Source organism: Gorilla gorilla, chromosome 9 (assembly GCF_029281585.2).
Source record: "Gorilla gorilla gorilla isolate KB3781 chromosome 9, NHGRI_mGorGor1-v2.1_pri, whole genome shotgun sequence".
NCBI classification, from domain to species: Eukaryota; Metazoa; Chordata; class Mammalia; order Primates; family Hominidae; genus Gorilla; species Gorilla gorilla.
This window is the reverse complement of record NC_073233.2, coordinates 64,188,099-64,201,560: the sequence shown is the minus strand read 5'-3', so window position 1 is coordinate 64,201,560 and position 13,462 is coordinate 64,188,099. Positions and strand designations below refer to the sequence as shown.

Sequence of the window (13,462 nt, the reverse complement as noted above, 5' to 3'; positions counted from 1 at the left end):
AAAAGCCAAAGGGATTTGTAATACCTCTTGTTAGATACAAGTTGTGATTAAAAGATTAAATACTAACTCTGAAAATATTAATTTATTTTCTTTCTAAACACATTAAGTCATTGCTGTAAACATCCTCAAGGTACTATATGAGAATTTATTTTATTTCACAGTTCTTTGTTCATTTATTTGGCATATGTTTATTGAGCCATTCTGACTGTACATTTTGAGCTGTGATCTTGGAACACTTGCATTAGAATCCTAGAGATAATCGTTAGAGATGAAGATTCCAGTACCCCACATAAGAATTTCTGCAAAAACCTGTGATGTGGACTGATTAACAAGCTTCCCAAGAATTGCTTCTACACTAAGTTTCAGTAATCACTTAATTCTCCTGAGAACATGACATCATGCAAGGCTACATGAAGATAAATCTGTGAGTAAAAATTGCAAGTCATTCATTCTTACATGCTCTCCTTTTTGCATTTTAAGAAAATTTAGTATAAAAATATGTGTTGAGCAGTATAATTAAAAAATGAACTTCACTTTGTCCCTGCTCTCAACACCATTATGTGATGAGAAAGTGTATACTTTATAATGATACAATGGGGGCTAAATAATAAATTAGAGAAATATAGAATACTCTGGAAATAAAGAAGAGATAATTCAGTGACACATATTAGGAGAAATTGATGAGAAATGTTTCACAAAGAAGGGGCCTTTAAGGTGGGTCATGTAGCATGAATAGAATTAGGTTTAAAAAAGTACAGGAAGATAGAAGAGATGTAGCTCAGTCGTATAGATAGATAGATAGATAGATGATGGATAGATAGATACAAGTGTAGGTATAGATATATCTATGGGTGTAGAGAAAGAATATATTAGTAATGTAATGCCTAGGCAAATGATATAATGACATTGTAGACTTACAAAATTATAGTAAGTCTACCATAATTACCAAAACCAAAGTTTATGGTAGTACCCAGAAATAGATAACTTTCGATGATATATGAAGATGTGGAGAAAAACTAATTCAAATGAACATTAACAAGGTATGTGCATTTGTTTATATTGGCTTTATTTCCATAGCTTGAAGAGCAAACTGTCAGGAAATGTCCAACACAAATGGCAGTGCAATCACAGAATTCATTTTACTTGGGCTCACAGATTGCCCGGAACTCCAGCCTCTGCTTTTTGTGCTGTTTCTGGTTGTTTACCTCGTCACCCTGCTAGGCAACCTGGGCATGATAATGTTAATGAGACTGGACTCTTGCCTTCACACGCCCATGTACTTCTTCCTCACTAACTTAGCCTTTGTGGATTTGTGCTATACGTCAAATGCAACCCCGCAGATGTTGACTAATATCGTATCTGAGAAGACCATTTTCTTTGCTGGTCGCTTTACACAGTGCTACATTTTCATTGCCCTTCTACTCACTGAGTTTTACATGCTGGCAGCAATGGCCTATGACCGCTCTGTGGCCATATGTGACCCTCTGCGCTACAGTGTGAAAATGTCCAGGAGAGTTTGCATCTGCTTGGCCACATTTCCCTATGTCTATGGCTTCTCAGATGGACTCTTCCAGGCCATCCTGACCTTCTGCTTGACCTTCTGTAGATCCAATGTCATCAACCACTTCTACTGTGCTGACCCACTGCTCATTAAGCTTTCTTGTTCTGATACTTATGTCAAAGAGCATGCCATGTTCATATCTGCTGGCTTCAACCTCTCCAGCTCCCTCACCATCGTCTTGGTGTCCTATGCCTTCATTCTTGCTGCCACCCTTCGGATCAAATCAGCAGAGGGAAGGCACAAGGCATTCTCCACCTGTGGTTCCCATATGATGGCTGTCACCCTGTTTTATGGGACTCTCTTTTGCATGTATATAAGACCACCAACAGATAAGACTGTTGAGGAATCTAAAATAATAGCTGTCTTTTACACCTTTGTGAGTCCGGTACTTAATCCATTGATCTACAGTCTGAGGAATAAAGATGTGAAGCAGGCCTTGAAGAATGTCCTGAGATGAAATATTGTCATGACCATGGTGATGCCTTTGTTTCCTAATAAACATTAAATCGAAATCTTTGGCTCACATGTCCTAGTGTTCTGATGGTGAGTTTTAATATTCTCTGTGAGTCTATGTTGAGTGTCTCAGCTAAAAAGCTCATGCTGGGTAAAAATGAGATTTTTCTAGGCTTTTATCCTCCACATATATTCCATGAATCAGCAGCATGAGCTCTTCCTTGGAGGTTGTTACACGTACAGAATCAAAGTCTGCACCTCAGGTGCACTGTACTTAAATATGTGTTTTATCCAAACTCCTAGGTGATTGATAAGCACACTGAATTTTGAGGAGCACTGCTGTGGGTGAAACGTGGCATGCCCTGGAACACTGTTGTGCTCTTTTTGTTTACAATGGCAAACAAAATAAATGTGCTCTCAGCCCAATTTCTTGAATGTATTCTATTCTTATTCTCGCCTGCTGCTTCAGCAGAGATGTCTTTAAGAAACCCATTCTTCTGCACTCCAAGAAATCCATTCTTCTGTATTCCTTTCCTGACTTGGTGTGATAGACCAGAAACTAGCGGCCATGGTGGTGGCTTCTGGTTTTTATAAGTGCTCTCACATAGTGAAGAGTGGCAATGGAAAAAGAGGGGAGCAGAATGATTGTACTTTTCTTAAACTTGAGTTTATGGATCCAGCTCTCTGAGTTACATAAACCCACCTTCTCATTCTGAGCCTCCAGTCTATGGAGGTCACTTTCTGTTTCGCCTGATTTTGAAAAATTTAAGCAGGCTGATCTGAGAATAAGGACTAAAATTAAAATGGGAAATGAAAGAACCCAGTAAACAATAGGTCACACGATAGAGTATCCACCTTGCTTTGAATATTCCTTCTATTTGTAATTATGTTTAGGTAAGTAATGTTAATTTTTTGTTTTCCTTAGGACCGGCCTGTTTATATGTGTCCGAGGAAGTAAGGATTTCTTCCACAGGAAGAGAAGATGTTGCTCTGGCATCTTCAAGAAACTTTAGAAAGTAGAAAGAATTCCTCTTTAGACATTGTGCTAAAATGAATTATTTAAGGAACAAGTAAAAAATATATTTTTTTTAAGATAGAGTTTCACTCTGTTGCCCAGGTTGGAGAACAGTGGCATGATCATATTAATAACTCCCTCCAACTCCTAGGCTCAAGTGACCCTCCCGCCTGAGCCTCCCTAGTAGCTGGGACCACAGGTGTGTGCTACCACACTCGGCTAATTTTTAAATTTTTTTGTAGATCTGATATCTGTCTATATTGCCCAGGGAGGTCTTAAACTCCTGGGCTCAAGTGGCTCTCCTGCCTCAGCCTCCCAAAGTGCTGGGATTATAGGCATAAGTTACTGTGCCTGGTCAAGATTCTTCTACTCTCCAAACTTTCTACTTATTGCCTCAAAATACTAAATATTTTCTAAATATCTTTATTGGAAGGCAAATTCTGCCATTACACCATTAGAAAATAAAAGGATAAAATATTTTGTGTATATATTAAGTTGTACATTAAGTAACTGTATTTATAAGTCTTCTGCATTTTGTTCCTGTTGTTGTTTGGGTTTGTTGTTAGTTTTACAAGGAAAAAAGAGCCCCAAGCTATATAAGTCAACAACGGCAATTTATGACAAATATATGGTTATATTTCACAGCTTCTAAAGACAAGAATACAGCTGAATCTCGGTAATCAACCAAAATGCTGAACTCTAAGGCCAAGAGAAACCGTATGTCTCATTGTATATTTCATATCCATTTGTTACTAGGATACATAATAATTGAGCTTAATTATGACCCTTGCATCCAGCAACCCTGCTCATTTGTCTTAATTAGAGTAGAATTTTTGTTTGTTTCTTCTATAAATTCTCTAAAATTTACTTCATTTCATCTGCAAATTAACAGATTTTATTCCTTTCCAATATTTATGAGTTTTACTTATTTTTCCTTCATCATTGCATTGACTTAAACTGATATTATAATGTCAAATAGAGGTAGTGAAAACAAATATCAAGGCCTTGTTCCTCATTTCATTTGTGTTTTGTTTCTTTGTTTGTTTTGAGACAGAGCCTTGCTCTTGTCTCCTGGTTGGAGTGCAATGGCACAATCTTGGCTCACTGCAACCTCTGCCTCCCGGGTTCAAGTGATTCTCCTTCTTCAGCCTCCTGAGTAGCTGGGATTATAGGCACCCACCACCATGCCTGACTAATTTTTGTATTTTTAATAGAGATGGGTTTTCGCCATGTTGGTCAGGCTGGTCTCGAACTCCTGACCTCTTGATCCACCCGCCTCGGCCTCCCAAAGTTCTGGGATTATAGGCGTGAGCCACCATACCCAGCCTTGCTCCTTATTTTAGGGGGAACATATTTAATGTATCATCAGGTTGTATATTATTACTTTGATTTTTTTTGTGGCATTATTAAGATTCCATTTAAAAATTTGACATATTTATTCACGCATCTGTTGTTAGAAGTTGGATTGTTGTATTAAGTATCAAATTATCTTAAGTTTCAGGCTTAATGACAGTGTAATTTCAGGGGCATAAGGAAGATTTTCCCACTCATCCAACATAGACTTATACTGAGAGAGATGTAATTACAATTAACAACCATGTATTTCTACTTTCACATGTGCAGGATGCTTTGTTCTCTTTTTCTCATCTGATCAAGGCACCATGGCTCCAACACCCTCATCTATGGGATATCTTGCTGACTTTTGTAGGTAGAAGTAAGCATTTTCTGCATTGTGTCCATAATCTACTTTTTAATTAGAAATTTTACTTAATTTCACACTATATTCATTTCTGTGGTCAAAAAAATCAAATAAAATTGTGAATTGGGGTGGTGGCTGAAGGATAGTAATAATATGTTTAGGCAATTTGGGTAAATCATGGAGTATTTTTTCTTTAATGAAGAAATATGCTATTCTGCTTCATCCATTTATTGCAATTCCAGAAAGCAAACTAAGTATAGTCAGATTATTTGGATTTTATGAGAATTTCGTAATATTGTAATTATTGCAAAATTTATTAATTTTATTAATTTTAAAAAATCACGTGAACCAAAACTAAACACTTGTGGATATAATCAAGATTCTTGTTTTCAATATATTTACTCAAAAAAAATTTATGGATAGCTTAGCATGTTCCAGGCAGTGTACTGAGTGTTGTGTATACAGTGAATATAAAATACAGTTTCTTCTTCCCTTGGATAACAGGCTGGAGGGGCCAAAATACAAAATTATAAATGACCAAGGAGATGTTACCACTGAACCCCTAGAAATACAAACAACCATCAGAGACTATTATAAGCACCTCTATGCACACAAACTACAAAATCTAGAAGGGATGGATAAATTCCTGGACACATACCCTTCACAAGACTAAGCCAGGAAGAAATTGATTTCCTGAACAGACCAATAATGAGCTCCAACATTGAATCAGTAGTAAGTAGCCTACCAACCAAAAGAAATCCCAGTACCAGATGGATTCTCTGCCAAATCCTACCAGATGTACAAAGAAGAGATAGTACCATTTGTATTGAACCTATGCAAAAAATTTAGGAAGAATGATTCTTCCCCAGTCATTCTTTAAGGCCAGCATCATCCTGATATCAAAACCTGGCAAAGACACAACAAAAAATGAAAATTTTAGGCCAATATCCTTGATGAATATTAATGCAAAAATCTTCAACAAAATAGTTGCAAACTTAATCCATGAGAACATCAAAAACCTAATCTATCACAATCAAGTAGGCTTTATCCCTGGGATGTGAGGTTGGTTCAACATACATAAAGTTAAATGTGATTCATCACATAGACAGAACTAGAGGCAAAAACTACGTGTTATTTCAACAGATACAGAAAAGGCTTTTATTAAAATTCAACATCCCTTCATGTTAAAAACTCTCAGTGAGCTAGGTATTGAAGGAACATACCTCAAAATAATAAGAGCCATCTATGACAAACCCACAGCAAACATCACACAGAATGGGGAAAAGTTGGAAGCATTCCCCTTGAAAACCTGCACAAGGCAAGGATGCTGTCTCTCACCACTCCTATTTAACATGGTATTGGAAGTGTTAGCCATAACAATTAGGCAAGAGAAAGAAATAAAGGGCATCCAAATAGGAAGAGAGGAATTCAAGCTATGCCTGTTTGCAGGCAATATAATTTTATATCTAGAAAACCCAAAAACTTCTTCAGCTGATAAACAACTTCAGCAAAGTCTCAGGGTACAGAATCAATGTACAAAAATCACTTGCTTTCCTATACACCAATAACTGTCAAGCAAACAGTCAAATCAGGAATGCAATCCAATTCACAATTGCTAGAAGAAAAATAAAATACTTAGCAATACAACTAACTAGAAAGATGAAAGAGCACTACAATGAGAATTACAAAATCTGCTCAAAAAATCAGAGATGACACAAACAAAAGGGAAAACATTCTGTGATGGTTAATAATGAGTGAGTGTCAACTTGATTGGATTGAAGGATGCAAAGTATTGATCCTTGGTGTGTCTGTGAGGGTGTTGCCTAAGGAGATTAACATTTGAGTCAGTGAGGTGGGAAAGGCAGACATATCCTTAATCTGGATGGGCACAATCTAATCAGCTGACAGTGTGCCCAGAATATAAAATAGGCAGAAAAACATGAAAAGGTTAGACTGGCTTAGCCTCCCAATCTACATCTTTCTCCCGTGCTGGATGCTTCCTGCCCTCAAATATTGAACTCCATGTTCTTCAGCTTTGAGACTTGGACTGGCTTCCTTGCCCCTCAGCTTGCAGATGGCCTATTGTAGGACCTTGCCTTGTGATCATGTGAGTTAATAATACTTAACAAACTCACATATATACATATACACACACACACATATATATGTACATATATATACATATATATATGTATATATATATATCCTATTAGTTCTGTCCCTCTAGAGAACCCTAATACACATTACATGCTCATAGATAAGGAAAATTAATATTATTACAATGGCCATACTACCCAAAGCAATTTACAGATTCAATGCTATTCCTGTCAAACTACCAATGACATTCTTCATAGAATCAGAAAAAAAGCTATTTAAAAATTTATAGGGAACCTCGAACCTGAATAGCCAAAGCAATCCTAAGCAAAAAGAACAAACCTGGAGCATCACGTTACCTGACTTCAAACTATACCATAAGGCTACAGGAAGCAAAACAGCATGGTACTAGTGCAAAAACAGACAAAACAATGAAACAGAATTGAAAGGCCATAAATAAGACCACACACCTACAACCATCTGATTTTTGACAAAGCTGACAAAAACAAGTAATGGGGCAATAGAGAGAAAGAACAGGGGGAAAGGACACCCTATTCAATAAATGGTGCTGGGCTGACTAGCTAGCCATATACAGAAGATTGAAACCGGACCTGTTTCTTACACCATACACAAAAATCAACTAAAGATGAATTAAAGACTTAAATATAAAACCCTGAACTGTAAAAACCCTGAAAGACAACATAGGCAACACCATTCTGGACATAGGAACTGGCAGAGATTTCATAATGAAGACACCAAAAACAATTGCAATAAAAGCAAAAATTGACAAATTTTTGGATATAAATAAACTTAAAAGCTTCTGCAAAAGAAACTTTCAACAGAGTAAACAGACAACCTACAGAATGGAAGAAAATATTTGCAAACTATCCATCTGACAAAGGTAATATCCAGCATCTATAAGGAACTTAAACGAATTTACAAGAAAAAAATGATCCCATTAAAAAGTGAGAAAAGGACATGAATAGATACTTTTCAAAAGAAGACGGAAATGGGAGCTAAATAATGAAAACACATGGACACAAAGGGGAGAACAACAGACACTGGGGCCTACTTGAAGATGGAAGATGGGAGAAGGGAAAGGATCAGAAAAAATAACTGGTACTAGGCTTAATATGCGGGTGATGAAATAATCTGTACAACAAACCCCCATGACGTGAGTTTACCTGTATCAAAAACCTTCACATATACCCCTGAACCTAAAAAAAAAAAAAAAAGTTTAAAAAACGGCTCTGTGAAGGTTCTGAGTTTGAAAAGGGCTTGACCCAAGACCAGTATGGCTATACCAGGGAATGAGGGAGGGAGTGACAGACAATGCAGATTTAGGTGTAGACTATAGTAAAAGTTTTTATTTCGGTATATCATTGGAAAAATGTGCTTCCAATGAAGCATTCATGTATCTCTTTTGCCTTCATAATTAGGGCAAATACTTGTACTATTTGATCACATGTACAGGGTACATCTTATGTTTGTATGTCCTAGCTAAGTGAGGATTGGATACTTGGTAAAATGGAAAAAAAAGGTAGGCAAAATATTTTGATCTTTATTCTGTTTGTTTTCATAGGTTGGCAAATAAATAACATTTTGCTAAGTTACACATTCACCAGGTTTTCCATAAAATATCACTTCCCAACACCTGGATTAAATACCGTGAACTAACTCAACTACAACAATTTTGAGGTCCAAATTATTTTACCCAGTAGATTTTACAATTTAACTTCTTTATTCTAACCATTTTGTGAAAGGTTGTGTCCAACACACAATTCAGGCTGAAAGAGAATCACAGAAACATCAACGCTTATGAATTATGTCATATTTTTTACCTTTATTAATCATTCCATTCATCTGATTGGAATAATGAACCATAATGCAAAACCCCATGTGAATAAACTCCTGATCCCCAAAGCAATCATCTCGTAGTGATTACAAATTGTTGCAATCAAGTTGCTTAAATCCCAAGTTTCTATTGAGCACATGAGTCTGTACCAATTACTACATTTTCCCTAGAGTTGTGTTTTTTAGTAACATTGCAATTGTTTCTTCAGAGTGTCTTAAAAAATACTTTAGTGATAAGAGCTCCAAATCACAAGATGGGTAAAACTTATTCTTGTCAACTCATTTTTTGGAGCACTAGTGTCTGTGGGAGTACCTTTCTTGGCATCAGGTAGGAATAAAAATTCTGACTTCTGCACTTGTACTTTCTCTTCTTGTCTCAATTTTGGATTTTTATCAGTAGGAGTCAAGTGACAATAAAAGTAGCTTCAAATGTTAGTTTAGATTCTCAGCCTATTAAAATGAGTTTGTATGCATTTCTTATCTAGATGGGTGATGGGAAAGTATTACACTTTAATTGAAATTATTCACAACGACTGTTTCACTTTACAAATATCATTCTCACCATTCATTCAAATATTGAACACACTTGAATAACTATTGGAGTAAACATTAATACGACAATAAATTCAAGTGTTGAACACACTTTGAATAACCACTGGAGTAAATATTAATAAGACAATCAATTCAAGTGTTTACTAGAATAATATCTGTTGAAAAGACCCCTTATAAAGGAAATGCTTTATCAAAAATTCAAAAGAGATCTTATTTTTTTATGGCTGAATAGTATTTCATTGTATCATAGATGGACACAATGAAATATCATAGACATTTTACATTAAGTAAAATAAGCCAGGAAAAGAATATTAAATACTCTACGTTCTCACTCATATGTGGAAACTAAAAAATGTTTATGTCAGAGAAGTAAAAATTAGAAAAGAGGCTACTAGAGGCTTCCTAGAGGCTAGGAAGGGTAAGAGAGAAGGAAGGATAGGCAGAAATTTGTTAAAGGATACAAATTATAGCGAGGTAAGAGGGATAAGTTCTACTGTTCTATGGTCCTGTAGGATTAATGTAGTTCATAATATATAGTTTCAAATAGCTAGAAAAAGGATAGTGAATGTTCCCATAATAAAGAAATGATAAATATTTGACATAAGGGATATGCTAATTACCCTTATCTGATCACTATACATCATGTACATCAAAACATCACTGCGTACCCACTAAAGATGAACAAGTATTATATGTCAATTAAAAATAAAGTAAAATAAAGGGGAAAAATTTGAAAGAGGGACAGATCAATTCATTAGAAATTGTACTTTTTCTAGAAAACATAAAACACTTATAGAACTTTACATATCTTTCTTTAAATTATCAGAGAAAATTTGGGGCAAATTTAATATTAACTAAGAAGTACATGGCTAGTAATAAGTGTAGAATAGAAAAATCTATGAATGCAAAATCAGAATGTTAGAAATGATGGGCACTTTAGAAACTATTTTGTCAAAGTCTGACATTATATAGATTAGAATTCTAAAGCTAATAGAAAAAAAGTCACCATCTCGAGGTAAAGAGACTGTTTTCTAAATGAAGACTTAAATGAGTTTTTATTGACATATCATAGACAAGAATAAAGCCACAACATATAACATGCCCTAGAACTTAGGTTCATGCACTGTGCTTAGATAATGTGCCCTGTTATTTTATTTGTGAGACACTAGAATGGAAAACAAAGAGAAAGGGATGGTGCTGAAGTCCACTGTGCCTGCGTAGACAAGGAAGGTGCTCCTGGCTGAGAAACTGATATTCACAGGAGTTGCTTGGCTCCACCAACTACTAGACTTATCTACCTCTGTTTTAATTGAAGATCGTAAAATATCATTATTTGCCCAGCAGTTCTTGCAGACTTATCTATGTCTTATCGCTCAGTTGAGGTCATTCCTGGGCTCAATAACTGAAGATAAGCTTCAGTAATCTTTACCTCTGTTTTCTATGGTCTTTCCTTTGGCTTCAATTTCTCCTAGTTTCCCACACAATTCATTTTATAGGATGACATATTGGTGACCTGATGTATACAGAATGTTTAGTAACTATGAAAGCAGTTCCGTGCTATCTTATTTTGCTATCTCAAATATTTGTATTCTATTTTATTTCATTTTATTTTATGAGACAGGATCTCACTGTGTCGCCCAGGCTAAAGTGCAGTGGTGCAATCATGGCATACTGGGCCCAAGGGAGCCTCTCACCTCAACCTCCCCAGTAGCTGAGACCACAGGCGTGCACCACCACTCCTGGCGATGTTTTTTTTTTAATATTTGTTTTTGTAGAGATGGAGTCTCCCTATGTTGCCCAGTTTTGTCTTGAACTCTTAGGCTCAAGCCTCAGCCTACCAAAGTGCTAGGAGTAAAGGCATGAGCCACATTGCCTGACCTTGCATTTTAACTGGAGCCAGAAGAAGTCAAACTTATTCCCAAATGAACATTTCCACAAGTAACTCAGATACCAGTAACATTTGTAGAAATTTACTTTGCACTTTTATTGAATCAATGTAATTTTTTTTTTAGTTGGGAGGATGGGAAAATCTGGGAACTCCGAATTTCACCCAAATATTTACCATGTTTACCAATTTACCATAAATGACATCTCTAGTTTTCTGTTCAACAATATATTCAAACAACCTACTAAATGCTACTTGAACCAAATAATGCTACTTGAAAAATATCTTCATGTAATAAAAATAAACATATGGATATAGATATCTTGTGAATCAAAATTTACCAACATGAAAAATATGTGTTGACTTTGTTATCTAGTTTATCTTTAGTAATTCCAATACAGTGTGAAGCAAGTTAACATTATTGAAGCAGTGAAACATTTGGAGTTTTATTTTGGTTATATTTCTTGCAATAAGAAACATAGACTTTAAAAAACTCACTGCTGTCTACACTGATTCCTAATTACCCAGAAATTTCAGACTGAACACCAATGTCATGGAAAAACCCCTTTGTAGAAGGACATCTGGTTTAATCCATCATTGAGGCTTAATTATTTTTCTGTGTGATATTTCTCACAGAGAGAACAATGTATGTATAGCTATTACAAAACTGATTCAGCACTCTTTCTAATGCTTTAGTGTGAATTACTTGGCAATCTATATTGGAATACAAGTTAGAAAATAAGAGTCATGAAAGATAAATTCCGCTACTTTTTACACAAATGTTAAATAAGTGTGCACTTTTTCTAAGCACAGGGCACACTGCGCATGGTAAACATTAAATAAGTTATCAAAGGCAATTCCTACAGGCATTAAACATCACCTTTGATACATTTCAGCAACCCAGTTTAACCATTGGCAAATAAATAACATTTTGCTAAGTTACACATTCACCAGGCTTTCCATAAAATATTACTTCCCAGCACCTGGATTAAATACCATGAACTAACTCTACTACAAGAATTTTGAGGTACAAATTATTTTACCCAGTAGAAGTGTAAATAAAGAACTAGAAATAATCTTCAGATGACGTGTTATTAAACATTTCACAATCATTCAGCTATTTATTTTCAGTAGAGTAAAGGCTTTAGCTCTGATGCAGAAAATTTGAATATATCATGGGAGTTATCAAAATTGTTTTAAATTTACCAATAGTATTTGTCATATGCATGCTTTTAATAATCTCAGTTGAGCATATACCCCCCCAACATATATATACACATACATGAATATATATAGAGGTGCTTGTATGTTACACTGAGGCCCTCTAGAAGTGAAACTTGAATGTTTTAATATGACTAAGTTCATAATCTCCTGCCCAGGAAATTATAAATTATAAACATTCCAGATCTCAAAGAGCTTTTCTTTACTGAAATATTGAGAAAGACATTTCCCAAGTACTTTAGCCTTTAAAATATGATTCATGCAAGCAACTAAATTAGAGAGTTCTTGGGAAGAGGGCTGTAGATAACAAGAGAAAAGTGAGAAGAGAAGAAACTAAGGATGTGTGATCAAAGAACAGGTTAACATGTAAAAAATTCAAAAGAGGAAAAAAATGCTTGCAAGTTATATGAGAGTATTTTAAATATTTGGAGGTTGTCTCATGGATTACATCTATTTATCTATCTATATCTATCTAACTATCTATCTATCTATCTATCTACCTCTCCATCTATCTATCATCTATCTGTCTATTAGTTTGACTTATGCCTTACCCCCAATAAACACTTAATAAGCAACCATGATTATTTGTTAAATATGATATGATGAATAAACAAATGCTAGTATTTAGGATTTCACAATACAGATTGTTTGAGAGTAGAGTGGATTCACGTCCACCTGCAATTGATACGCAGAGCTCTGATATCACATTCTGTTTTATTTTCCTCAGAGTTTAACATTTTTTTCTCCTGTTTCTATTCTCTCCCCATTTATGGAGTGCCTCTTCAGTGCTCAGTATTTACTCCAAGCATTTTTTTTCCTATAATCAATGATAAATTCAAAAGCACTTTAGTTCTCTACTAGTGGCATGGCTAAATGAAGCTGGTTTCCCAAATTGTGGAGATTATGTCTTACTTCCTTGAATTTTGTTTAGTTGTTGAGGTTCAGGGATGACAGCATTCCCTGCTGCTCAGTGTGAAATTAGGGATTTTAGCCTAAAGAGAAAATTTGATAGTGCTCTTGGGTCTTTGACTAAGGAAGGTTGGGACATGCTGAAAGCCTTTGCCCACTTTCTGGAGCTTTACTTTACACATGTCCATATAGAAGGATCTGTGATGTTCTGCAATAGAG

General features: G+C 35.4%; 1 protein-coding gene across 2 annotated transcripts; it reads left to right on the top strand.

Moving 5' to 3' along the window:
- The first annotated feature begins 311 nt into the window (after window positions 1-311).
- LOC101147167 (olfactory receptor 5M11) lies at window positions 312-4,743 on the top strand. Of its 2 annotated transcripts, XR_002007773.3 has the most exons (3): window positions 312-424; window positions 3,675-3,746; window positions 4,653-4,743. XR_002007773.3 is itself a non-coding variant. In XM_004051131.4 (2 exons), the coding sequence occupies exon 2, from the start codon at window positions 1,101-1,103 to the stop codon at window positions 2,016-2,018; it is 918 nt and encodes a 305-aa protein (XP_004051179.3). In that variant the 5' UTR covers window positions 312-424; window positions 1,078-1,100. The 2 variants fall into 2 exon arrangements, 1 of the variants encoding a protein (XP_004051179.3); XM_004051131.4 differs by lacking the exons at window positions 3,675-3,746; window positions 4,653-4,743 and adding an exon at window positions 1,078-2,018.
- Window positions 4,744-13,462: the final 8,719 nt, after the last annotated feature.

Bases quoted from the DNA above. Each gene is read 5' to 3' on its own strand.
- LOC101147167 (XM_004051131.4), top strand. From the start codon at position 1,101: ATGTCCAACACAAATGGCAGTGCAATCACAGAATTCATTTTACTTGGG.